At 46.2% G+C, this 27,441-nt stretch overlaps 1 protein-coding gene across 3 annotated transcripts in view; it reads right to left on the bottom strand.

Annotated features, from left to right (window-relative positions):
* Positions 1-9,520: 9,520 nt before the first annotated feature.
* The window catches only part of LOC118379752 (cytoplasmic protein NCK1-like), a 152,155-nt gene continuing 134,234 nt past the window's right edge, over positions 9,521-27,441 (bottom strand). For all 3 annotated transcript variants that reach the window (XM_052516616.1, XM_052516617.1, XM_052516618.1), the window contains 2 exons: positions 24,540-25,294; positions 9,521-10,552 (listed from right to left, as the gene is read on the bottom strand). In XM_052516616.1, the coding sequence (XP_052372576.1) occupies positions 10,352-10,552; positions 24,540-25,294 (956 nt within the window). In that variant the 3' untranslated portion in view covers positions 9,521-10,351. The remainder of the gene's footprint in view (positions 10,553-24,539; positions 25,295-27,441) is intronic.

Here is a 27,441-nt window from a genome sequence, read left to right as displayed (position 1 = left end):
TAGGTTCTATAGTCGTGCACTATATAGGGAATAGGTTCTAAAGTAGTGCACTATATAGGGAATAGGGTCTAAAGTAGTGCACTATGTAGGGAATAGGGTCTAAAGTAGTGCACTATGTAGGGAATAGGGTCTAAAGTAGTGCACTATATAGGGAATAGGGTCTAAAGTAGTGCACTATGTAGGGAATAGGGTCTAAAGTAGTGCACTATATAGGGAATATGGTCTAAAGTAGTGCACTATGTAGGGAATAGGGTCTAAAGTAGTGCACTATGTAGGGAATAGGGTCTAAAGTAGTGCACTACATAGGGAATAGGTTCTATAGTAGTGCACTACATAGGGAATAGGGAACCATTTGGGACGCATATTGATCATCAGCTGGAGTTTAAGGTCACTTGATACAAACCACACAGTATTTAGCATGGCATATTTTTTGTTGACAGAGATGCAAATTAAAATGTTAAACTGGCATTTCAACCAAAAGCAAAGCGATCTGTCTGATGTAAGAGGAAGTTCTGAGAAGCGCCGTGTTGAGGACATCATCAGTTCAATATCTCTACCAAATCAGAACCGTACGGTACCGATAACACACTGCTATGACAGGCTAGAGAGAAGCACAGGGGACGGACGGGGTGGCACGAGGGACCATCTCCTATGGTCATTGTTTGGCATGATAGCAGACAGACCTGGGACCAGCCTAAGCATGGAAGTTAAACGTCCTGGTCATTCTTTAAATCTACGTACAGAGTTAGTTGTCACTTTTCAATGTTGTATCACACTGAAGACAGAGGCGCAACGCACAGGGAGGAAACTTCTTATGAAAGACAAGGCTTTTGTAGATGGCCTGTAACCCAAAACTCCCTGTACCCTCTCCAGACAACTACGCCCTCTCTCCAGACAACTACGCCCTCTCTCCAGACAACTACGCCCTCTCTCCAGACAACTACGCCCTCTCTCCAGACAACTACGCCCTCTCTCCAGACAACCACGCCCTCTCTCCAGACAACTACGCCCTCTCTCCAGACAACTACGCCCTCTCTCCAGACAACCACGCCCTCTCTCCAGACAACCACGCCCTCTCTCCAGACAACTACGCCCTCTCTCCAGACAACCACGCCCTCTCTCCAGACAACTACGCCCTCTCTCCAGACAACCACGCCCTCTCCAGACAACCACGCCCTCTCTCCAGACAACCACGCCCTCTCTCAGACAACTACGCCCTCTCCCCCAGACAACTACGCCCTCTCCCCAGACAACTGCGCCCTCTCTCCAGACAACTACGCCCTCTCCCCAGACAACTACGCCCTCTCTCCAGACAACTACGACCTCTCTCCACACAACTCCGCCCCCTCCAGATAACCACCCCGCCCCCCTCCAGATAACCACCCCACCCCCCTCCAGATAACCACCCCACCCCCCTCCAGATAACCACACCCCCTCTCCAGATAACCACACCCCCTCTCCAGATAACCACACCCCCCTCCAGATAACCACACCCCCCTCCAGATAACCACACCACTTCACCATGATGTAACAGCATTGGCCTCCAATCTAACCCATCCACCTCTCTTTCCACCACCCCTCTCTTCCCCAACCTCTTACCTTAATATCTCTCACTCCTCCATCTCCCTGACCAATCCCTCTCCCTCATCTCTATCCCTCTCTCTCTCTCCTTCACCTCTATCCCCCTCTCTCTCCCTTACACTACCCCTCTATCTCGCTCTCCTTAACCCTCACTCCTACCCCAGATAACCCTCTCCCTCAGCCCCACTCTCCCCTAACCCTCTCCCTCACCCTCTACCCCCCCCTCTCCTACCTCGACCTCTTTCTTTCAATCCCCAAACCCTTTCCTACCTTTCCCCCACCACCCCCACCTATACCCCTCTCCCCCACCCTTCCCTATCCCTCCCACCTCTACCCCCTCTCTCCTCTCTCCCCTACCTCTCCAATTTTCTCCCCACCTCTGGTCTCTTCCCTCTCCTCTCCTGTCTTGTTCTCTCCCTCTCCTGTTCCTTTCCTGTTCCCTCCTCTCTCCTGTTCCCTCCCTCCTGTTCCCTCCTGTTCCCTCCCCTCCTGGTCCTCCTGTTCCCTCCTCCTGTTCCCTCCTGTTCCCTCCTCTCCTCTCTGTTCCCTCCTCTCCTCTCCTGTTCCTCCTCTCCTCTCCTCTCCTGTTCCCTCCCTCCTCTCCTGTTCCCTCCCTCTCCTCTCCTGTTCCCTCCCCTCCTCCCTCCTGTTCCCTCCCCTCCTCTCCTGTTCCCTCCCTCCTCCTCTCCTTTCCCTCCCTCCCTCTCCTGTTCCCTCCTCTCCCCTCCTGTTCCCTCCTCTCCCTCTCCTGTTCCCTCCTCTCCCCCCTCCTCTCCTCTCCTGTTCCCTCCCCTCCTCTCCTGTTCCCTCCTCCCTCTCCTGTTCCCTCCTCTCCTCTCCTGTTCCCTCCCCTCCTCTCCTGTTCTCTCCTCTCCTGTTCCCTCTCCTGTTCCCTCCTCTCCTCTCCTGTTCCTCCTCTCCTCCTCCTCTCCTGTTCTCCTCTCCTCCCTCCTCTCCCCTCCCTCTCTCTCTCCTGTTCCCTCCTCTCCTCTCTCCTGTTCCCTCCTCTCCTCCTCTCCTGTTCCCTCCCTCTCTCTCCCCCTCCTCTCTCCCTCCCTCTCCTGTTCCCTCCTCTCCTCTTCCCTCCCCTCTCTCTCCTCCTGTTCCCTCCTCTCCTGTTCCCTCCTGTTCCCTCCTCTCCTGTTCCCTCCTCTCCTCTCCTGTTCCCTCCTCTCCTGTTCCCTCCCCTTCTGTTCCCTCCTCTCCTCTCCTGTTCCCTCCTCTCCTCTCCTGTTCCCTCCCTCTCCTCTCCTGTTCCCTCTCCTCCCTGTTCCCTCCTCTCTCCTCCCTCCTGTTCCTCTCCTCTCCTCTCCTGTTCCCTCCCCTCCTCTCCTGTTCCCTCCTCCTCTCCTGTTCCCTCCCCTCCTCTCCTGTTCCCTCCTCTCCTCTCCTGTTCCCTCCTCCTCTCCTCTCTCCTGTTCCCTCCTCCTCTCTGTTCCCTCCTCTCCTCTCCTGTTCCCTCCCTCCTGTTCCCTCCTCTCCTCTCTGTTCCCTCCTCTCCTCTCCTGTTCCCTCCCTCTCTCCCTGTGTTCCCTCCTCTCTCTCTCTGTTCCCTCCTCCCTCCTGTTCCCTCCTCTCCTCTCTGTTCCCTCCTGTTCCCTCCTCCTCTCCCTGTTCCCTCCTCCTCTCCTGTTCCCTCCTCTCCTGTTCCCTCCTCTCCTCCTCTGGTTCCCTCCTCCTCCTCTCTCTGTTCCCTCCTCTCCTCTCCTGTTCTCTCCTCTCCTCTCCCTGTTCCCTCCTCTCCTCTCCCTGTTCCCTCCTCTCCTCTCCCGTTCTCCTCCCCTCCTCTCCTGTTCCCTCCTCTCCTCTCCTGTTCCCTCCTGTTCCCTCCTCTCTTCCCTCCCTCCCTCCTGTTCCCTCTCTCTGTTCCCTCCTCTGTTCCCTCCTCCTGTTCCCTCCTCTTCCCCTCTCCCTGTTCTCCTCCTCTCTCCCTCCTGTTCCCTCCTCTCCCTCTCCTCCCTCCTGTTCCCTCCTCTCCTCCTTCTCTCCTCTCCTGTTCCCTCCTCTCCTCTCTGTTCCCTCCTCTCCTGTTCCCTCCCTGTTCCCTCCTCTCTTCTCCTGTTCCCTCCTCTCCTCTCCCTGTTCTCTCCTCTCCCGTTCCCTCCCTCCTCCTCTCTCCTGTTCCCTCCTCTCCCCTCCCTCCCCTCCTCTCCCTGTTCCCTCCCTCCTCTCCTGTTCCCTCCTCTCCTCTCCTGTTCCTCTCCTCTCCTGTTCCCTCTCCTCCTGTTCCCTCCCTGTTCTCCTCTCTCCTGTTCCCTCCTGTTCCCTCCTCTCCCTCTCCTGTTCCCTCCTGTTCCCCCTCCCTGTTCTCCCCCTCCTCCTCTCCCTGTTCTCTCTCTCTCCTGTTCCCTCTCTCCTCTCCTGTTCCTTTCCCTCCTCTCTCTCCTGTTCCCTCCCTCTCTCTCCTGTTCCCTCCTCTCCTCTCCACCCTGTCTCCTGTTCCCTCCTCTCCTCTCCCGTTCCCTCCTCTCCCTCCTGTTCCCTCCTCTCCTCTCCTGTTCCCTCCCTCTCCTCTCCCCGTTCCTCTCCTCTCCTCTGTTCCTCCCTCTCCCCTCCTGTCCCTCTGTTCCCTCCTCTCCTGTTCTCTCCTCTCCTGTTCCCTCCTCTCCTGTTCCCCACTCTGCTTCCCTCCTCTCCTCTCCTGTTCCCTCCTCTCCTCTCCCGTTCCCTCCTCTCCCCTCTGGTTCCCTCCTCTCCTCCCTGTTCCCTCCTCTCCTCTCCTGTTCCCTCCTCTCCCGTTCCCTCCTCTCCTCTCCTGTTCCCTCCCTCTCCCTGTTCCCTCCTCTCCCTCTCCTGTTCCCTCCTCTCCTCTCCTGTTCCCTCTTCTCCTGTTCCCTCCTCTCCTCTCCTGTTCCTCCTCTCTCCTGTTCCCTCCTCTCCTCTCCTGTTCCCTCCTCTCCCTCTCCTGTTCCCTCCTGTTCTCCCTCCTGTTCCCTCCTCTCCTGTTCCCTCCTCTCCTGTTCCCTCCTCTCCTCCCTCCTGTTCCCTCCTCTCCTCTCCTGTTCCCTCCCTCTCCCCTCTCCCTCTCCTGTTCCTCCTCTCCTCCTGTTCCCTCCTCTTCTCCTCCCTCTCTCTCTCTGTTCTCTCCCTCCTGTTCCTCCTCTCCTGTTCCCTCCTCCTCTCCTGTTCCCTCCTCTCCTGTTCCCTCCTCTCTCTCCTGTTCCCTCCCTCCTCCTCCCTCCTCTCCTGTTCCCTCCCTCCTCTCCTCTCCTGTTCCCTCCTCTCCTCTCCTGTTCCCTCCTCTCCTCTCCTGTTCCCTCCTCTCCTCTCCCGTTCCCTCCTCTCCTGTTCCCTCCTCCCTCTCTCTCTGTTCCCTCCTCTCCTCTCATCTCCTGTTCCCTCCTCTCCTGTTCCTCCCCTCCCTCCTCTCCCCCTGTTCCCTCCTCTCCTGTTCTGTTCCCTCCTCTCCTCTCTCTGGTTCCCTCCCTTCTCCTCTCCTGTTCCCTCCTCCTCTGGTTCCCCTCTCCTCTCCTTCCCTCCCCCTCCTCCCCTCTGGTTCCCTCCCCTCCTGTTCCCTCCTCTCCTCTCCCCGTTCCCTCCTCTCCTCTCCTGTTCCCTCCTCTCCCTCTCCCCTCCTCTCCTCCTGTTCCCTCCTCTCCTGTTCCCTCCTCTCCTCTCCTGTTCCCTCCTCTCCTCCCTCCTCTCCTGTTCCCTCCTCTCCCCTGTTCCCTCCTCTCCCTCCCTCCCTCTCCTGTTCCCTCCTCTCCTCCCTCCTGTTCCTCCCCCCTCCTCTCCCTCCTGTTCCCTCCCCCTCCTCCCGTTCCCTCCTCTCCACTCTGGTTCCCTCCTCTCCTGTTCCCTCCTCCCCTCTCCTGTTCCCTCTCCTCTCTCCTGTTCCCTTCCCTCTCCTGTTCTCTCCTCTCCTGTTCATTTCTCTCCTGTTCCCTCCTCTCCTCTCCCTGTTCCCTCCTCCCTCTCCCTGTTCCCCCTCCTCCTGTTCCCTCCTCTCCTCTCCTGTTCCCTCCTCTCTCTCCCGTTCTCTCCTCTCCTGTTCCCTCTCCTCTCCTGTTCCCCTCTCCTCTCCTGTTCCCTCCCCTCTCTGTTCTCTCCTCTCCTGTTCCCTCTCCCCTCTCCCCCACCTTCCCTCCTCCTTCTCCCTCCCGTTCCCTCCTCCCCTCTCCCGTTCCCTCCCTCTCCCTTCCCTCTCCTCTCCCTCCCTCATGTTCCCTTCCATCCTCTCTAGCTCTTTATTATTTCTGCTCTTTGTTTTATTGGGTCATTTTCCATTCCTCCTCTCCTCGGAATTCCCCATTCATCTTCCCTCTGTCCGGTCCAACTCACCCCAGCTGGAGAAGACATCATCACGCCATTGCAGCCTGAACCAGGAACCAGCCTTCTGAATCTTTACCATTGTTGGCTGGCTAGGTATCTCACTGAACCCCCCGACCATATGACTGCTGTTGGCTGGTTGGTATCTCACTGAACCCCCCGACCATATGACTGCTGTTGGCTGGTTGGTATCTCACTGAACCCCCCGACCATATCACTGCTGTTGGCTGGCTCGGTATCTCACTGAACCCCCCGACCATATCACTGCTGTTGGCTGGCTCGGTATCTCACTGAACCCCCCGACCATATCACTGCTGTTGGCTGGCTCGGTATCTCACTGAACCCCCCGACCATATCACTGCTGTTGGCTGGCTCGGTATCTCACTGAACCCCCCGACCATATGACTGCTGTTGGCTGGCTCGGTATCTCACTGAACCCCCCGACCATATCACTGCTGTTGGCTGGCTCGGTATCTCACTGAACCCCCCGACCATATCACTGCTGTTGGCTGGCTCGGTATCTCACTGAACCCCCCGACCATATCACTGCTGTTGGCTGGCTCTATCTCACTGGTACCCCGACCATATCACTGCTGTTGGCCCCTCCTGAACCCCGACCATATCACTGCTGTTGGCTGGCTCGTATCTCACTGAACCCCGACCATATCACTGCTGTTGGCTGGCTCCTCTCCCCGATCTCACTGAACCCCCGACCATATCACTGCTGTTGGCTGGCTCGGTATCTCACTGAACCCCCCGACCATATCACTGCTGTTGGCTGGCTCGGTATCTCACTGAACCCCCCGACCATATCACTGCTGTTGGCTGGCTCGGTATCTCACTGAACCCCCCCTCCCATATCACTGCTGTTGGCTGGCTCTCAGGTATCTCACTGAACCCCCGACCATATCACTGCTGTTGGCTGGCTCGGTATCTCACTGAACCCCCCTCTCCTGACCATATCACTGCTGTTGGCTGGCTCGGTATCTCACTGAACCCCCCATATGACTGCTGTTGGCTGGCTAGGTATCTCACTGAACCCCCTCTGACCTCAACTAGACAGAAGAGCAGAGCTCCAGAAACAAATCCTTCTCCTCTCCCTCCTCTCCTTTCCCTCCTCTCCTGTTCCCTCCTCTCCTGTTCCCTCCTCTCCTGTTCCTCCTCCTCTCCTGTTCCCTCCCTCCTCTCCTGTTCCCTCCTCCTCTCCTGTTCCCTCCTCCCTCCTCTCCTCCCTCCTCTCCTGTTCCCTCCTCCTGTTCCCTCCTCTCTTGTTCCCTCCTCTCTCCCTCCTCTCCTGTTCCCTCCTCTCTCTGTTCCCTCCTCTCCTCTCTGTTCCCTCCTCTCCTGTTCCCTCCTCTCCTCTCCTGTTCCCTCCCCTCCTCTCCTGTTCCCTCCCCTCCTCTCCTGTTCCCTCCTCTCCTGTTCTCCTGTTCCCTCCCCTCCTCTCCTGTTCCCTCCCTGAACTTCCTCTCCTGTTCCCTCCTCTCCTGTTCCTCCTCTCCTCTCCTGTCCTGTTCCCCTCCTCTCCTCCCTGTTCCCTCCTCTCTCTCCTGTTCCCTCCCTCCTCTCCCTCCAGTTCCCTCCTCTCCTCTCCTGCTCCTGTTCCCTCCTCTCCCTCCTCTCCTGTTCCCTCCTCTCCTCTCCTGCTCCTGTTCCCTCCCCTCCTGTTCCCTCCTGTTCCTCTCCCCTCCTCTCCTGTTCTCCCGTTCCCTCCTCCTCCTGTTCCCTCCTCTCCTGTTCCCTCCTCTCCTCTCCTGTTCCCTCCTCTCCTCCTCCTGTTCCCTCCTCTCCTCTCTGTTCCCTCCCCTCCTCTCCTGTTCCCTCCCCTCCTCTCCTGTTCCCTCCTCTCCTCTCCTGTTCCCTCCTCTCTTCTCCTGTTCCCTCCTCTCCTGTTCCCTCCTCTCCTGTTCCCTCCTCCCTGTTCCCTCCTCTCCTGTTCCCTCTCTCCTGTTCCCTCCTCTCCTCTCCTCTCCTGTTCCCTCCTCTCCTCTCCTGTTCTCCTGTTCCCTCCTCTCCTCTCCTGCTCCTGTTCCCTCCTCTCCTGTTCCCTCCTCCTCCTGTTCCTCCTCTCCCCTCCTGTTCCCTCCCCTCCCTGTTCCCTCCTCTCCTCTCCTGTCCCTCCCCTCCTCTCCTGTTCCCTCCTCTCCTCTCCTGTTCCCTCCTCTCCTCTCCTGTTCCCTCCTCTCCTCTCCTGTTCCCTCCTCTCCTCTCCTGTTCCCTCCTCTCCCCTCCTCTCCTGTTCCCTCCTCTCCTCTCCTGTTCCTCTCCTCTCCCTGTTCCCTCTCCCTCTCCCTCCTCTCCTCTCCTGTTCCCTCCTCTCCTCTCCTGTTCCCTCCTCTCCTCTCCTGTTCCCTCCTCTCCTCCTCTCTCCTGTTCCCTCCCTCTCCTGTTCCCTCCTCTCCTGTTCCCTCCTCTCCTGTTCCCTCCTCTCCTCTCCTGTTCCTCCTCTCCTCTCCTGTTCCCTCCTCTCCCTCTCCTGTTCCCTCCTCTCCTCTCCTGTTCCCTCCTCTCCTGTTCCCTCCTCTCCTCTCCTGTTCCCTCCTCTCCTGTTCCCTCCTCTCCTGTCCCTCCTCTCCCTCCTCTTCCCTCTCCTCCCTCCTCCTGTTCCCTCCTCTCTGTTCCCTCCTCTCCTGTTCCCTCCTCTCCTCTCCTGTTCCCTCCTCCCTGTTCCCTCTCTCTCTCCTGTTCCCTCCTCTCCTCTCCTGTTCCCTCCCCTCTCCTGTTCCCTCCTCCTCCCTCTCATGTTCTCCTCTCCTCCTCCTCTCCTGTTCCTTCCCTCCTCTCCTGTTCCCTCTTCTCCCTGTTCCCTCCTCTCCTGTTCCCTCCTCTCCTCTCATGTTCCCTCCTCTCCTGTTCCCTCCTCTCCTGTTCCCTCCTCTCCTGTTCCCCTCTCCTGTTCCCTCCTCTCCTGTTCCCTCCTCTCCTCTCCTGTTCCCTCCTTTCCTCCAAATCATCCTCCAACAACACGAGGGCATTGTCATGCTGAAACAGGAAAGGGCCTTCCCCCCGTAGCCCAAATCATCCTCCAACAACACGGAGGTATTGTCATGCTGAAACAGGAAAGGACCTTCCCCCAACTGTAGTCACTAAGTTGGAAGCACAGAATCATCTAGAATGTCATTGTATGCTGTAGCGTTAAGATTTCCCTTCACTGGAACTAAGGGTCCTGAACCATGAAAAACAGCCCCAGACCATTATTCGTCCTCCACCAAACTTTAAAGTTGTCACTGTGCATTGGGGCAGGAAGCGTTCTCCTAGCATCCGCCACACCCAAATTCATCCATTAGACTACCAGATTGGTGTAGTGTGATTCATCACTCCAGAGAACGTGTTTCCACTGCTCCAGAGTCCAATGGCGGCGAGCTTTACACCACTCCAGCTGATGCTTGGCAATTGCGCGTGGTGATCTTAGGCTTGTGTACGGCTGCTCTGTCATGGAAACCCATTTCATGAAGCTCCCGACAAACAGTTCTTGTGCTGACGTTGCTTCCAGAGGCAGTTTGGAACTCGGGTGTTGCAACCGAGAACAGAAGATTGTAACGCGCTTGGTGGTCCCGTTCTGTGAGCTTGTGTGGCCTACCACGTCGCGGCTGAGCCGTTGTTGCTCCTAGCCGATTCCACTTCACAATAACAGCACATACTGTAGGTATAGTATTTTACTGCTCTGTAATTATGGTTTGGATAATCTTATTTATTGTTATGTATTGATTTCTACCTCACATTATTTTTCTTGAACAAAAATAAAATTGAATGAATTCATTAACACAGTTGACCGGCAGCTCTAGCAGGGCAGACATTTGAGGCGGTGCCATGTTGAAAGTCACTGAGCTCTTCATTCTAATGCCAATGTTTGTCTATGGAGATTGCATGGCTGTGTGCTCGATTTTATCCACCTGTCAGCAACGGGTGTGGCTGAAATAACCAGGTCCACTAATATGGAGGGACATCCTGCTGTACATATAGTGTATCAATAACTATGATGGGTGAAATTAAACCAATCAATAAACTTTGGTCACTTAATCATTTTTATTTAGGTTGAGCAGTTAGGAGAAGTGTGGATTATTGTCCACCACATATCATGTGTTGTACGACGTTGAAAGAGTTAAGACCGACAACGACACAACAAGTCCGTTGAAATGTGTTGCTAGGCGACCAACGACGACCAAACCGCCTCATCACTACGACTCCTTGTTGTTTGAGTTCAAAACATCACTTTTTTTTTTTTTTTTAAAGAAACTTAAAAGAATATATATGTATATATATATATATTATAAACAGAAACAGCCTATATCTAGAAGATGGCATTATGACCTAGAAGAAGTAAACACATGATCGGGGTAAGATAGGATGATTTACATAAAGGGAGAGTCCAATGTCCTTTTCTCCCTCTCCACTTCTCTCCCCCTTTCCTAATGGAATGATCACGGCTCCCGGCACATAGGAAGTCCTTGTGATGTGTAAAAGTTTGTCATTATGTGTGTGTGTGTTTAAGAGTGTGTGATCAAGAGGCAGCCAGGGCCTTAACCAGGTAGAGCTTGTCTCCCTGCTCGCTGGTGAAGATGGGAGCCTTCTTGTAGTGATCCACCAAGTCCTCCAGAGAACTGAACTTCCTCTGGCCAATGCAGTACAAACCATCCTTCAACTGAACCTTGAAATGCTTGTTCTTCCCCTGGGCCTTCAGAGAGATGGAGAAATCACTGGGCTGGTGGGAGGAAAGCAGGGGAAGGGTGGGACAGAGAGAGAGAAGGGAGGGAGGGAGGGAGGGGGAGACAGAGAAACAGAAAGAGAGAGAAAGAGGGAGGAGGGTAGACAGGGAGGGAGGGGGAGAGAGAGAGAAACAGAAAGAGAAGAGGGAGGGGAGGGGGGAGGCAGAGAGCGAGAGAGAAGAGGGAGAGGAGAGAGGGAAGGAAGGGAGGAGAGAGGGAAGGAAGGGAGGGAGGGGGGAGAGAAACAGAAAGAGGGAGAGAAGGGAGGATGGAGACCGAGAGAGAAGAGAGAGAGAGGGAAGGAAGGAAGGGAGAGAAGAGGGAGAGAGAGAAGAGAGGGAGAGAGCGGGTCAATAAAAGCTGTAAACTGAGCAGACAGTTAAAACACAGTTCTCAGCTGGGATGCTGTTAATCATCCTGCGATATGAAATGAATCCCCAGCTCTGAGACGTTGTTCCTACAGTCCTTATGTCACCACTAATACCTCCACCCTCTCTAACCGCTGACAGCTCTACAGCAACATTACACTAACCACCTCGGGTCAACACAATGCAGGAATGATGGCAGCAGACCGGCTGAACTGTCAGGATCATGACAGAGTAGTAATGGAGCTGTAGACGTAAAGACAGAGTAGTAATGGAGCTGTAGACGTAAAGACAGAGTAGTAATGGAGCTGTAGACGTAAAGACAGAGTAGTAATGGAGCTGTAGACGTAAAGACAGAGTAGTAATGGAGCTGTAGACGTAAAGACAGAGTAGTAACGGAGCTGTAGACGTAAAGACAGAGTAGTAACGGAGCTGTAGACGTAAAGACAGAGTAGTAACGGAGCTGTAGACGTAAAGACAGAGTAGTAATGGAGCTGTAGACGTAAAGACAGAGTAGTAATGGAGCTGTAGACGTAAAGACAGAGTAGTAATGGAGCTGTAGACGTAAAGACAGAGTAGTAATGGAGCTGTAGACGTAAAGACAGAGTAGTAATGGAGCTGTAGACGTAAAGACAGAGTAGTAATGGAGCTGTAGACGTAAAGACAGAGTAGTAATGGAGCTGTAGACGTAAAGACAGAGTAGTAACGGAGCTGTAGACGTAAAGACAGAGTAGTAATGGAGCTGTAGACGTAAAGACAGAGTAGTAATGGAGCTGTAGACGTAAAGACAGAGTAGTAATGGAGCTGTAGACGTAAAGACAGAGTAGTAATGGAGCTGTAGACGTAAAGACAGAGTAGTAATGGAGCTGTAGACGTAATGACAGAGTAGTAATGGAGCTGTAGACGTAAAGACAGAGTAGTAATGGAGCTGTAGACGTAAAGACAGAGTAGTAATGGAGCTGTAGACGTAAAGACAGAGTAGTAATGGAGCTGTAGACGTAATGACAGAGTAGTAATGGAGCTGTAGACGTAAAGACAGAGTAGTAATGGAGCTGTAGACGTAATGACAGAGTAGTAATGGAGCTGTAGACGTAATGACAGAGTAGTAATGGAGCTGTAGACGTAAAGACAGAGTAGTAATGGAGCTGTAGACGTAAAGACAGAGTAGTAATGGAGCTGTAGACCTATCGTTTGCTCTAGACCTTCTAGATGAGTGTGGGATGTCTCTGATGAGGAAGTCTACACTGAGCTACAGATGGCTGTATAGTTCTCTACAGATGGCTGTATAGTTCTCTACAGATGGCTGTATAGTTCTCTACAGATGGCTGTATAGTTCTCTACAGATGGCTGTATAGTTCTCTACAGATGGCTGTATAGCTCTCTACAGATGGCTGTATAGTTCTCTATAGATGGCTGTATAGTTCTCTACAGATGGCTGTATAGTTCTCTACAGATGGCTGTATAGTTCTCTATAGATGGCTGTATAGCTCTCTACAGATGGCTGTATAGTTCTCTATAGATGGCTGTATAGTTCTCTATAGATGGCTGTATAGCTCTCTACAGATGGCTGTATAGTTCTCTACAGATGGCTGTATAGTTCTCTATAGATGGCTGTATAGTTCTCTATAGATGGCTGTATAGTTCTCTATAGATGGCTGTATAGCTCTCTACAGATGGCTGTATAGTTCTCTACAGATGGCTATATAGTTCTCTACAGAAGGCTGTATAGTTCTCTATAGATGGCTGTATAGCTCTCTACAGATGGCTGTATAGCTCTCTACAGATGGCTGTATAGTTCTCTACAGATGGCTGTATAGTTCTCTACAGATGGCTGTATAGTTCTCTATAGATGGCTGTATAGTTCTCTATAGATGGCTGTATAGTTCTCTACAGATGGCTGTATAGTTCTCTATAGATGGCTGTATAGTTCTCTATAGATGGCTGTATAGCTCTCTATAGATGGCTGTATAGTTCTCTACAGATGGCTGTATAGTTCTCTATAGATGGCTGTTTCGTTCTCTATAGATGGCTGTATAGCTCTCTATAGATGGCTGTATAGTTCTCTATAGATGGCTGTATAGCTCACGGCTCTATAGATGGCTGTTTCGCTCTCTATAGATGGCTGTTTCGTTCTCTATAGATGGCTGTTTCGTTCTCTATAGATGGCTGTTTCGTTCTCTATAGATGGCTGTATAGCTCTCTATAGAAGGCTGTATAGTTCTCTATAGATGGCTGTATAGCTCTCTATAGATGGCTGTATAGTTCTCTATAGATGGCTGTATAGCCCTCTACAGATGACTGTATAGCTCTCTATAGATGGCTGTATAGTTCTCTACAGATGGCTGTATAGTTCACTATTATTATTATATATTTTACAGATGGCTGTATAGCTCTCTATAGATGGCTGTATAGTTCTCTATAGATGGCTGTATAGTTCTCTATAGATGGCTGTATAGTTCTCTATAGATGGCTGTATAGTTCTCTATAGATGGCTGTATAGTTCTCTATAGATGGCTGTATAGTTCTCTATAGATGGCTGTATAGTTCTCTATAGATGGCTGTATAGTTCTCTATAGATGGCTGTATAGTTCTCTATAGAAGGCTGTATAGTTCTCTACAGATGGCTGTATAGTTCACTATTATTATTATATATTTTACAGATGGCTGTATAGTTCTCTATAGATGGCTGTATAGTTCTCTATAGATGGCTGTATAGTTCTCTATAGATGGCTGTATAGTTCTCTATAGATGGCTGTATAGTTCTCTATAGATGGCTGTATAGTTCTCTATAGATGGCTGTATAGTTCTCTATAGATGGCTGTATAGTTCTCTATAGATGGCTGTATAGTTCTCTATAGATGGCTGTATAGTTCTCTATAGATGGCTGTATAGTTCTCTATAGATGGCTGTATAGTTCTCTATAGATGGCTGTATAGTTCTCTATAGATGGCTGTATAGTTCACTATTATTATTATATATTTTACAGATGGCTGTATAGTTCTCTATAGATGGCTGTATAGTTCTCTATAGATGGCTGTATAGTTCTCTACAGATGGCTGTATAGCTCTCTACAGATGGCTGTATAGTTCTCTACAGATGGCTGTATAGTTCTCTACAGATGGCTGTATAGTTCTCTACAGATGGCTGTATAGTTCTCTATAGATGGCTGTATAGTTCTCTACAGATGGCTGTATAGTTCTCTACAGATGGCTGTATAGTTCTCTATAGATGGCTGTATAGTTCTCTACAGATGGCTGTATAGTTCTCTATATATGGCTGTATAGTTCTCTACAGATGGCTGTATAGTTCTCTATAGATGGCTGTATAGTTCTCTATAGATGGCTGTATAGTTCTCTATAGATGGCTGTATAGTTCTCTACAGATGGCTGTATAGCTCTCTACAGATGGCTGTATAGTTCTCTATAGATGGCTGTATAGTTCTCTATAGATGGCTGTATAGTTCTCTATAGATGGCTGTATAGTTCTCTATAGATGGCTGTATAGCTCTCTATAGATGGCTGTATAGTTCTCTATAGATGGCTGTTTAGTTCTCTATAGATGGCTGTATAGCTCTCTATAGATGGCTGTATAGTACTCTATAGATGGCTGTATAGTTCTCTATAGATGGCTGTATAGTTCTCTATAGATGGCTGTATAGTTCTCTATAGATGGCTGTATAGTTCTCTATAGATGGCTGTATAGCTCTCTATAGATGGCTGTATAGTTCTCTATAGATGGCTGTATAGTTCTCTATAGATGGCTGTATAGTTCTCTATAGATGGCTGTATAGTTTTCTATAGATGGCTGTATAGCTCTCTATAGATGGCTGTATAGTTCTCTATAGATGGCTGTATAGTTCTCTATAGATGGCTGTTTTGTTCTCTATAGATGGCTGTATAGCTCTCTATAGATGGCTGTATAGTTCTCTATAGATGGCTGTATAGTTCTCTATAGATGGCTGTATAGTTCTCTATAGATGGCTGTATAGTTCTCTATAGATGGCTGTATAGTTCTCTATAGATGGCTGTATAGTTCTCTATAGATGGCTGTATAGTTCTCTATAGATGGCTGTATAGTTCTCTATAGATGGCTGTATAGTTCTCTATAGATGGCTGTATAGTTCTCTATAGATGGCTGTATAGTTCTCTATAGATGGCTGTATAGTTCTCTACAGATGGCTGTATAGTTCACTATTATTATTATATATTTTACAGATGGCTGTATAGTTCTCTATAGATGGCTGTATAGTTCTCTATAGATGGCTGTATAGTTCTCTACAGATGGCTGTATAGTTCACTATTATTATTATATATTCTACAGATGGCTGTATAGCTCTCTATAGATGGCTGTATAGTTCTCTACAGATGGCTGTATAGTTCACTATTATTATTATATATTTTACAGATGGCTGTATAGCTCTCTATAGATGGCTGTATAGCTCTCTATAGATGGCTGTATAGTTCTCTATAGATGGCTGTATAGTTCTCTATAGATGGCTGTATAGTTCTCTATAGATGGCTGTATAGTTCTCTATAGATGGCTGTATAGTTCTCTATAGATGGCTGTATAGTTCTCTACAGATGGCTGTATAGTTCACTATTATTATTATATATTTTACAGATGGCTGTATAGCTCTCTATAGATGGCTGTATAGCTCTCTATAGATGGCTGTATAGTTCTCTATAGATGGCTGTTTTGTTCTCTATAGATGGCTGTATAGCTCTCTATAGATGGCTGTATAGCTCTCTATAGATGGCTGTATAGCTCTCTATAGATGGCTGTATAGCTCTCTATAGATGGCTGTATAGCTCTCTATAGATGGCTGTATAGTTCTCTATAGATGGCTGTATAGTTCTCTATAGATGGCTGTATAGCTCTCTATAGATGGCTGTATAGCTCTCTATAGATGGCTGTATAGCTCTCTATAGATGGCTGTGTAGTTCTCTATAGATGGCTGTGTAGTTCTCTATAGATGGCTGTATAGCTCTCTATAGATGGCTGTATAGTTCTCTATAGATGGCTGTATAGTTCTCTATAGATGGCTGTTTCGTTCTCTATAGATGGCTGTATAGTTCTCTATAGATGGCTGTATAGTTCTCTATAGATGGCTGTATAGTTCTCTATAGATGGCTGTATAGCTCACGGCTCTATAGATGGCTGTTTCGCTCTCTATAGATGGCTGTTTCGTTCTCTATAGATGGCTGTATAGCTCTCTACAGATGACTGTATAGCTCTCTATAGATGGCTGTATAGCTCTCTATAGATGGCTGTATAGTTCTCTATAGATGGCTGTGTAGTTCTCTATAGATGGCTGTATAGCTTCTCTATAGATGGCTGTATAGTTCTCTATAGATGGCTGTATAGTTCTCTATAGATGGCTGTTTCGCTCTCTATAGATGGCTGTATAGTTCTCTATAGATGGCTGTATAGTTCTCTATAGATGGCTGTATAGTTCTCTATAGATGGCTGTATAGCTCACGGCTCTATAGATGGCTGTTTCGCTCTCTATAGATGGCTGTTTCGTTCTCTATAGATGGCTGTATAGCTCTCTATAGATGGCTGTATAGCTCTCTATAGATGGCTGTATAGCTCTCTATAGATGGCTGTATAGTTCTCTATAGATGGCTGTATAGTTCTCTATAGATGGCTGTATAGCTCTCTATAGATGGCTGTATAGCTCTCTATAGATGGCTGTATAGCTCTCTATAGATGGCTGTATAGTTCTCTATAGATGGCTGTGTAGTTCTCTATAGATGGCTGTATAGCTCTCTATAGATGGCTGTATAGTTCTCTATAGATGGCTGTATAGTTCTCTATAGATGGCTGTTTAGTTCTCTATAGATGGCTGTATAGTTCTCTATAGATGGCTGTATAGTTCTCTATAGATGGCTGTATAGTTCTCTATAGATGGCTGTATAGCTCACGGCTCTATAGATGGCTGTTTCGCTCTCTATAGATGGCTGTTTCGTTCTCTATAGATGGCTGTATAGTTCTCTATAGATGGCTGTATAGTTCTCTATAGATGGCTGTATAGTTCTCTATAGATGGCTGTATAGCTCTCTATAGATGGCTGTATAGTTCTCTATAGATGGCTGTATAGTTCTCTATAGATGGCTGTATAGTTCTCTATAGATGGCTGTATAGTTCTCTATAGATGGCTGTATAGTTCTCTATAGATGGCTGTATAGCTCTCTATAGATGGCTGTATAGCCCTCTACAGATGACTGTATAGCTCTCTATAGAAGGCTGTATAGTTCTGTATAGCCCTCTACATATGACTGTATAGTTCTCTATAGATGGCTGTATAGTTCTCTATAGATGGCTGTATAGTTCTCTATAGATGGCTGTATAGTTCTCTATAGATGGCTGTATAGTTCTCTATAGATGGCTGTATAGTTCTCTATAGATGGCTGTATAGCCCTCTACAGATGACTGTATAGTTCTCTATAGATGGCTGTATAGTTCTCTATAGATGGCTGTATAGTTCTCTATAGATGGCTGTTTCGTTCTCTATAGATGGCTGTATAGCTCTCTATAGATGGCTGTATAGTTCTCTATAGATGGCTGTATAGCTCTCTATAGATGGCTGTATAGTTCTCTATAGATGGCTGTATAGTTCTCTATAGATGGCTGTATAGTTCTCTATAGATGGCTGTATAGTTCTCTATAGATGGCTGTATAGTTCTCTATAGATGGCTGTATAGCTCTCTATAGATGGCTGTATAGCCCTCTACAGATGACTGTATAGCTCTCTATAGAAGGCTGTATAGTTCTGTATAGCCCTCTACAGATGACTGTATAGTTCTCTATAGATGGCTGTATAGTTCTCTATAGATGGCTGTATAGTTCTCTATAGATGGCTGTATAGTTCTCTATAGATGGCTGTATAGTTCTCTATAGATGGCTGTATAGTTCTCTATAGATGGCTGTATAGCCCTCTACAGATGACTGTATAGTTCTCTATAGATGGCTGTATAGTTCTCTATAGATGGCTGTATAGTTCTCTATAGATGGCTGTATAGTTCTCTATAGATGGCTGTATAGTTCTCTATAGATGGCTGTATAGTTCTCTATAGATGGCTGTTTCGTTCTCTATAGATGGCTGTATAGCTCTCTATAGATGGCTGTATAGTTCTCTATAGATGGCTGTATAGTTCTCTATAGATGGCTGTATAGTTCTCTACAGATGGCTGTATAGTTCTCTACAGATGGCTGTATAGTTCTCTACAGATGGCTGTATAGTTCTCTACAGATGGCTGTATAGTTCTCTACAGATGGCTGTATAGTTCTCTACAGATGGCTGTATAGTTCTCTACAGATGGCTGTATAGTTCTCTATAGATGGCTGTATAGTTCTCTATAGATGGCTGTATAGTTCTCTATAGATGGCTGTATAGCTCTCTATAGATGGCTGTATAGTTCTCTATAGATGGCTGTATAGTTCTCTATAGATGGCTGTATAGTTCTCTATAGATGGCTGTATAGTTCTCTATAGATGGCTGTATAGTTCTCTATAGATGGCTGTATAGTTCTCTATAGAAGGCTGTATAGTTCTCTACAGATGGCTGTATAGTTCACTATTATTATTATATATTTTACAGATGGCTGTATAGTTCTCTATAGATGGCTGTATAGTTCTCTATAGATGGCTGTATAGTTCTCTATAGATGGCTGTATAGTTCTCTATAGATGGCTGTATAGTTCTCTATAGATGGCTGTATAGTTCTCTATAGATGGCTGTATAGTTCTCTATAGATGGCTGTATAGTTCTCTATAGATGGCTGTATAGTTCTCTATAGATGGCTGTATAGTTCTCTATAGATGGCTGTATAGTTCTCTATAGATGGCTGTATAGTTCTCTATAGAAGGCTGTATAGTTCTCTACAGATGGCTGTATAGTTCACTATTATTATTATATATTTTACAGATGGCTGTATAGTTCTCTATAGATGGCTGTATAGTTCTCTATAGATGGCTGTATAGTTCTCTACAGATGGCTGTATAGCTCTCTACAGATGGCTGTATAGCTCTCTACAGATGGCTGTATAGTTCTCTACAGATGGCTGTATAGTTCTCTACAGATGGCTGTATAGTTCTCTATAGATGGCTGTATAGTTCTCTACAGATGGCTGTATAGTTCTCTACAGATGGCTGTATAGTTCTCTATAGATGGCTGTATAGTTCTCTACAGATGGCTGTATAGTTCTCTATATATGGCTGTATAGTTCTCTACAGATGGCTGTATAGTTCTCTATAGATGGCTGTATAGTTCTCTATAGATGGCTGTATAGTTCTCTATAGATGGCTGTATAGTTCTCTACAGATGGCTGTATAGCTCTCTACAGATGGCTGTATAGTTCTCTATAGATGGCTGTATAGTTCTCTATAGATGGCTGTATAGTTCTCTATAGATGGCTGTATAGTTCTCTATAGATGGCTGTATAGCTCTCTATAGATGGCTGTATAGTTCTCTATAGATGGCTGTTTCGTTCTCTATAGATGGCTGTATAGCTCTCTATAGATGGCTGTATAGTTCTCTATAGATGGCTGTATAGTTCTCTATAGATGGCTGTATAGTTCTCTATAGATGGCTGTATAGTTCTCTATAGATGGCTGTATAGTTCTCTATAGATGGCTGTATAGCTCTCTATAGATGGCTGTATAGTTCTCTATAGATGGCTGTATAGTTCTCTATAGATGGCTGTATAGTTCTCTATAGATGGCTGTATAGTTTTCTATAGATGGCTGTATAGCTCTCTATAGATGGCTGTATAGTTCTCTATAGATGGCTGTATAGTTCTCTATAGATGGCTGTTTTGTTCTCTATAGATGGCTGTATAGCTCTCTATAGATGGCTGTATAGTTCTCTATAGATGGCTGTATAGTTCTCTATAGATGGCTGTATAGTTCTCTATAGATGGCTGTATAGTTCTCTATAGATGGCTGTATAGTTCTCTATAGATGGCTGTATAGTTCTCTATAGATGGCTGTATAGTTCTCTATAGATGGCTGTATAGTTCTCTATAGATGGCTGTATAGTTCTCTATAGATGGCTGTATAGTTCTCTATAGATGGCTGTATAGTTCTCTATAGATGGCTGTATAGTTCTCTACAGATGGCTGTATAGTTCACTATTATTATTATATATTTTACAGATGGCTGTATAGCTCTCTATAGATGGCTGTATAGTTCTCTATAGATGGCTGTATAGTTCTCTACAGATGGCTGTATAGTTCACTATTATTATTATATATTTTACAGATGGCTGTATAGCTCTCTATAGATGGCTGTATAGTTCTCTACAGATGGCTGTATAGTTCACTATTATTATTATATATTTTACAGATGGCTGTATAGCTCTCTATAGATGGCTGTATAGCTCTCTATAGATGGCTGTATAGTTCTCTATAGATGGCTGTATAGTTCTCTATAGATGGCTGTATAGTTCTCTATAGATGGCTGTATAGTTCTCTATAGATGGCTGTATAGTTCTCTATAGATGGCTGTATAGTTCTCTACAGATGGCTGTATAGTTCACTATTATTATTATATATTTTACAGATGGCTGTATAGCTCTCTATAGATGGCTGTATAGTTCTCTATAGATGGCTGTATAGTTCTCTATAGATGGCTGTTTTGTTCTCTATAGATGGCTGTATAGCTCTCTATAGATGGCTGTATAGCTCTCTATAGATGGCTGTATAGCTCTCTATAGATGGCTGTATAGCTCTCTATAGATGGCTGTATAGCTCTCTATAGATGGCTGTATAGTTCTCTATAGATGGCTGTATAGTTCTCTATAGATGGCTGTATAGCTCTCTATAGATGGCTGTATAGCTCTCTATAGATGGCTGTATAGCTCTCTATAGATGGCTGTATAGTTCTCTATAGATGGCTGTGTAGTTCTCTATAGATGGCTGTATAGCTCTCTATAGATGGCTGTATAGTTCTCTATAGATGGCTGTATAGTTCTCTATAGATGGCTGTTTCGTTCTCTATAGATGGCTGTATAGTTCTCTATAGATGGCTGTATAGTTCTCTATAGATGGCTGTATAGTTCTCTATAGATGGCTGTATAGCTCACGGCTCTATAGATGGCTGTTTCGCTCTCTATAGATGGCTGTTTCGTTCTCTATAGATGGCTGTATAGCTCTCTACAGATGACTGTATAGCTCTCTATAGATGGCTGTATAGCTCTCTATAGATGGCTGTATAGTTCTCTATAGATGGCTGTGTAGTTCTCTATAGATGGCTGTATAGCTCTCTATAGATGGCTGTATAGTTCTCTATAGATGGCTGTATAGTTCTCTATAGATGGCTGTTTCGTTCTCTATAGATGGCTGTATAGTTCTCTATAGATGGCTGTATAGTTCTCTATAGATGGCTGTATAGTTCTCTATAGATGGCTGTATAGCTCACGGCTCTATAGATGGCTGTTTCGCTCTCTATAGATGGCTGTTTCGTTCTCTATAGATGGCTGTATAGCTCTCTATAGATGGCTGTATAGCTCTCTATAGATGGCTGTATAGCTCTCTATAGATGGCTGTATAGTTCTCTATAGATGGCTGTATAGTTCTCTATAGATGGCTGTATAGCTCTCTATAGATGGCTGTATAGCTCTCTATAGATGGCTGTATAGCTCTCTATAGATGGCTGTATAGTTCTCTATAGATGGCTGTATAGTTCTCTATAGATGGCTGTATAGCTCTCTATAGATGGCTGTATAGTTCTCTATAGATGGCTGTATAGTTCTCTATAGATGGCTGTTTCGTTCTCTATAGATGGCTGTATAGTTCTCTATAGATGGCTGTATAGTTCTCTATAGATGGCTGTATAGTTCTCTATAGATGGCTGTATAGCTCACGGCTCTATAGATGGCTGTTTCGCTCTCTATAGATGGCTGTTTCGTTCTCTATAGATGGCTGTATAGTTCTCTATAGATGGCTGTATAGTTCTCTATAGATGGCTGTATAGTTCTCTATAGATGGCTGTATAGCTCTCTATAGATGGCTGTATAGTTCTCTATAGATGGCTGTATAGTTCTCTATAGATGGCTGTATAGTTCTCTATAGATGGCTGTATAGTTCTCTATAGATGGCTGTATAGTTCTCTATAGATGGCTGTATAGCTCTCTATAGATGGCTGTATAGCCCTCTACAGATGACTGTATAGCTCTCTATAGAAGGCTGTATAGTTCTGTATAGCCCTCTACAGATGACTGTATAGTTCTCTATAGATGGCTGTATAGTTCTCTATAGATGGCTGTATAGTTCTCTATAGATGGCTGTATAGTTCTCTATAGATGGCTGTATAGTTCTCTATAGATGGCTGTATAGTTCTCTATAGATGGCTGTATAGCCCTCTACAGATGACTGTATAGTTCTCTATAGATGGCTGTATAGTTCTCTATAGATGGCTGTATAGTTCTCTATAGATGGCTGTTTAGTTCTCTATAGATGGCTGTATAGCTCTCTATAGATGGCTGTATAGTTCTCTATAGATGGCTGTATAGCTCTCTATAGATGGCTGTATAGTTCTCTATAGATGGCTGTATAGTTCTCTATAGATGGCTGTATAGTTCTCTATAGATGGCTGTATAGTTCTCTATAGATGGCTGTATAGTTCTCTATAGATGGCTGTATAGCTCTCTATAGATGGCTGTATAGCCCTCTACAGATGACTGTATAGCTCTCTATAGAAGGCTGTATAGTTCTGTATAGCCCTCTACAGATGACTGTATAGTTCTCTATAGATGGCTGTATAGTTCTCTATAGATGGCTGTATAGTTCTCTATAGATGGCTGTATAGTTCTCTATAGATGGCTGTATAGTTCTCTATAGATGGCTGTATAGTTCTCTATAGATGGCTGTATAGCCCTCTACAGATGACTGTATAGTTCTCTATAGATGGCTGTATAGTTCTCTATAGATGGCTGTATAGTTCTCTATAGATGGCTGTATAGTTCTCTATAGATGGCTGTATAGTTCTCTATAGATGGCTGTATAGTTCTCTATAGATGGCTGTTTCGTTCTCTATAGATGGCTGTATAGCTCTCTATAGATGGCTGTATAGTTCTCTATAGATGGCTGTATAGTTCTCTATAGATGGCTGTATAGTTCTCTACAGATGGCTGTATAGTTCTCTACAGATGGCTGTATAGTTCTCTACAGATGGCTGTATAGTTCTCTACAGATGGCTGTATAGTTCTCTACAGATGGCTGTATAGTTCTCTACAGATGGCTGTATAGTTCTCTACAGATGGCTGTATAGTTCTCTATAGATGGCTGTATAGTTCTCTATAGATGGCTGTATAGTTCTCTATAGATGGCTGTATAGCTCTCTATAGATGGCTGTATAGCTCTCTATAGATGGCTGTATAGTTCTCTATAGATGGCTGTATAGTTCTCTATAGATGGCTGTATAGTTCTCTATAGATGGCTGTATAGTTTTCTATAGATGGCTGTATAGCTCTCTACAGATGGCTGTATAGTTCTCTATAGATGGCTGTATAGTTCTCTATAGATGGCTGTTTCGTTCTCTATAGATGGCTGTATAGCTCTCTATAGATGGCTGTATAGTTCTCTATAGATGGCTGTATAGTTCTCTATAGATGGCTGTATAGTTCTCTATAGATGGCTGTATAGTTCTCTACAGATGGCTGTATAGTTCACTATTATTATTATATATTTTACAGATGGCTGTATAGTTCTCTATAGATGGCTGTATAGTTCTCTATAGATGGCTGTATAGTTCTCTACAGATGGCTGTATAGTTCACTATTATTATTATATATTTTACAGATGGCTGTATAGCTCTCTATAGATGGCGGTATAGCTCTCTATAGATGGCTGTATAGCTCTCTATAGATGGCTGTATAGCTCTCTATAGATGGCTGTATAGCTCTCTATAGATGGCTGTATAGCTCTCTATAGATGGCTGTATAGTTCTCTATAGATGGCTGTATAGTTCTCTATAGATGGCTGTATAGCTCTCTATAGATGGCTGTATAGCTCTCTATAGATGGCTGTATAGTTCTCTATAGATGGCTGTATAGTTCTCTATAGATGGCTGTATAGCTCTCTATAGATGGCTGTATAGTTCTCTATAGATGGCTGTATAGTTCTCTACAGATGGCTGTATAGTTCTCTATAGATGGCTGTATAGTTCTCTATAGATGGCTGTATAGCTCACGGCTCTATAGATGGCTGTTTCGCTCTCTATAGATGGCTGTATAGTTCTCTATAGATGGCTGTTTCGCTCTCTATAGATGGCTGTTTCGTTCTCTATAGATGGCTGTATAGCTCTCTATAGATGGCTGTATAGTTCTCTATAGATGGCTGTATAGTTCTCTATAGATGGCTGTATAGTTCTCTATAGATGGCTGTATAGTTCTCTATAGATGGCTGTATAGTTCTCTATAGATGACTGTATAGCTCTCTATAGATGGCTGTATAGCCCTCTACAGATGACTGTATAGCTCTCTATAGAAGGCTGTATAGTTCTGTATAGCCCTCTACAGATGACTGTATAGTTCTCTATAGATGGCTGTATAGTTCTCTATAGAAGGCTGTATAGATGGAGTTGTATAGATGGAGTTATAGATAGCAGTCAGGACTCACCGATGACTCAGAGTCTCTGATGAGGAAGTCTCCTTCCACTCCTCTCTGGTTGAGAGCCACCTCTGCCTGATGACGCGTCACCTTGCCATAGTACCATGGCTTCCCAGCAAACCGCCCCACCGTGGCCGGAGAGATGTAGTCACAGTCGGGCGTGGGCGGCCCCGCGGGGTCCGGTGAGGCATTCTGGGTAGTAGAGTCCTGCTGGGGAGGCAGCACATTGACGTAGTTCTTAGGCACTAGTCCCAGCTGTCCATCTGCTTTACGGCACTTCCACCACTCAGGGTCGTTGTCTGGTTTCTCTACCACCTCCATCACCTCTCCTTTCTCAAAGTTGAGCTCCTCGTCGTTCCCCGAGCTGAAAGGGTACAGCGCCTGCACCGTGTGGAGTCTCCGGTTCCCGTTAGACACACTGTGAACCACTGCTGCTAGCTTCTCCGTCAGCGACCCTGCCGGGTCTCCCAAACCTCCTCCCCCCGCTGTCCCGTCTGCGTCCTCTGTCACGTAGTTGGAGGGGAACCACCCGGAACGCCCCTGGTACCCCCCACGCCACCAGCCGTCGCTACACTTCTCCATGACGATAACGTGGGTGCCCTTGACCAACGAGAGCTCGTCCTCCCGCTCGGCGGTGTAGCTGAACTTGACGAGCGCCGGCAGGTTGAGGTCGTACAGGCGCTCGCCGTTGTCGGAGTACATGTCAGCGTCTGCGTTGGAGGCAGTGTCACGCATCCCCGTTTTCCGCTTCACCTTCCCAATGCCTGTTGGGAAACACCAGGAAAGGTTGTTACTGAGAGGGTATTCAGACAGTTACATTATGGTCTGTTAGGAGAGATACACCCTGAGCTCTTATAAAGAGTCATTCTGATCCCTGTGTGATCGGTAATATAACAATAAATGCTATATGCCAGTGTTTCCCCTCAGTACGTGGAGTAGCTAGCCAGGCTGAACAATCTCTATATTGGTGGCCTCTGGTTTACTGGTCTGGTATCTCAGGCTTGTAAAAGGGGAGGTTATTTCAAATCAGACAGACTTTTTGATTGGTTCTCATACAGTATGCTCACTATTAGCATGCGCAACACCCCCTACGCTTCCTCATAAATTTGCTACGCCCCCATTAGATAGGTAATCTAGCTAAGCTAAAGTTAGTCTAGTTAGTCTAGCTGGTCTAGTTGGTCTAGCTAGTCTAGCTAGACTAGCTAGGCTAGTTAGGCTATTTAGTCTAGTTGGTCTAGCTAGTCTAACTGGTCTAGCTAGTCTAGCTGGTCTAGTTAGTCTAGCTGGTCGAGTTAGTCTAGCTGGTCGAGTTAGTCTAGCTGGTCAGGTTAGTCTAGCTGGTCAGGTTAGTCTAGCTGGTCAGGTTAGTCTAGCTGGTCAGGTTAGTCTAGTTGGTCAGGTTAGTCTAGCTGGTCAGGTTAGTCTAGCTGGTGTAGTTAGTCTAGCTGGTCAGGTTAGTCTAGCTGGTGTAGTTAGTCTAGCTGGTCAGGTTAGTCTAGCTGGTGTAGTTAGTCTAGCTGGTCAGGTTAGTCTAGCTAACTAAAACAAAGGAGAAAAACTCAGTGATGGATCTTTCTGAAAAGGAGATACTGCCACAGAGTAACCACCCATTTAGGGATTAAAACAGGAACTAGGAGCGTGTTGAGCCTTTGGGGAGGACGTATTAGTGGTCTTGCCAACAGGCTTCGGGGAAAGCCTAATTTCCCAGCTAGCTCTCTCTAGTCTTCAAGAAGCTAGGAAAACAGCCTTGAATTCTGACAGTCATGTCTCTGCTCAAGACTGTGGTGGACGGAGGACACAAATCCGCCAGGCAACAGCCCTGGGTCTGAGTGGTGGTTCTGGAGGAAAACAAGAACGCTATATGAGAGGGTGCATGAGACCTTGTCTTCGAGAAGTCTGGAAATCTGGTTGGGGAAGACTGGGAGTGATGAATAGGCGTCTGTCATATACTGCTCAAACATCTGAATCCTTCTGGATGAAGTCCATATGACTAAATGGTATGTACAACGATCAACAAATGTACCTCAACAGTATAGAATGCGAATGTGATGGATACATGTACTGTCTGAGTGTTCTAGAACTGTACTTCAACAGTATAGAATGTTAATGTGATGGATACATGTACTGTCTGAGTGTTCTAGAACTGTACTTCAACAGTATAGAATGTTAATGTGATGGATACATGTACTGTCTGAGTGTTCTAGAACTGTACTTCAACAGTATAGAATGTTACTGTGATGGATACATGTACTGTCTGAGTGTTCTAGAACTGTACTTCAACAGTATAGAATGCTACTGTGATGGATACATGTACTGTCTGAGTGTTCTAGAACTGTACTTCAACAGTATAGAATGTTACTGTGATAGATACATGTACTGTCTGAGTGTTCTAGAACTGTACTTCAACAGTATAGAATGCTACTGTGATGGATACATGTACTGTCTGAGTGTTCTAGAACTGTACTTCAACAGTATAGAATGTTACTGTGATAGATACATGTACTGTCTGAGTGTTCTAGAACTGTACTTCAACAGTATAGAATGCTACTGTGATGGATACATGTCTGAGTGTTCTAGAACTGTACTTCAACAGTATAGAATGTTAATGTGATGGATACATGTACTGTCTGAGTGTTCTAGAACTGTACTTCAACAGTATAGAATGTTAATGTGATGGATACATGTACTGTCTGAGTGTTCTAGAACTGTACTTCAACAGTATAGAATGTTAATGTGATGGATACATGTACTGTCTGAGTGTTCTAGAACTGTACTTCAACAGTATAGAATGCTACTGCGATGGATACATGTCTGAGTGTTCTAGAACTGTACTTCAACAGTATAGAATGTTAATGTGATGGATACATGTACTGTCTGAGTGTTCTAGAACTGTACTTCAACAGTATAGAAT

Source organism: Oncorhynchus keta, unplaced genomic scaffold, assembly GCF_023373465.1.
Source record: "Oncorhynchus keta strain PuntledgeMale-10-30-2019 unplaced genomic scaffold, Oket_V2 Un_scaffold_515_pilon_pilon, whole genome shotgun sequence".
Classification (NCBI taxonomy): Eukaryota; Metazoa; Chordata; class Actinopteri; order Salmoniformes; family Salmonidae; genus Oncorhynchus; species Oncorhynchus keta.
The sequence above is the reverse complement of the archived record's forward strand: the minus strand, read 5'-3'. Positions and strand labels throughout refer to the sequence as shown.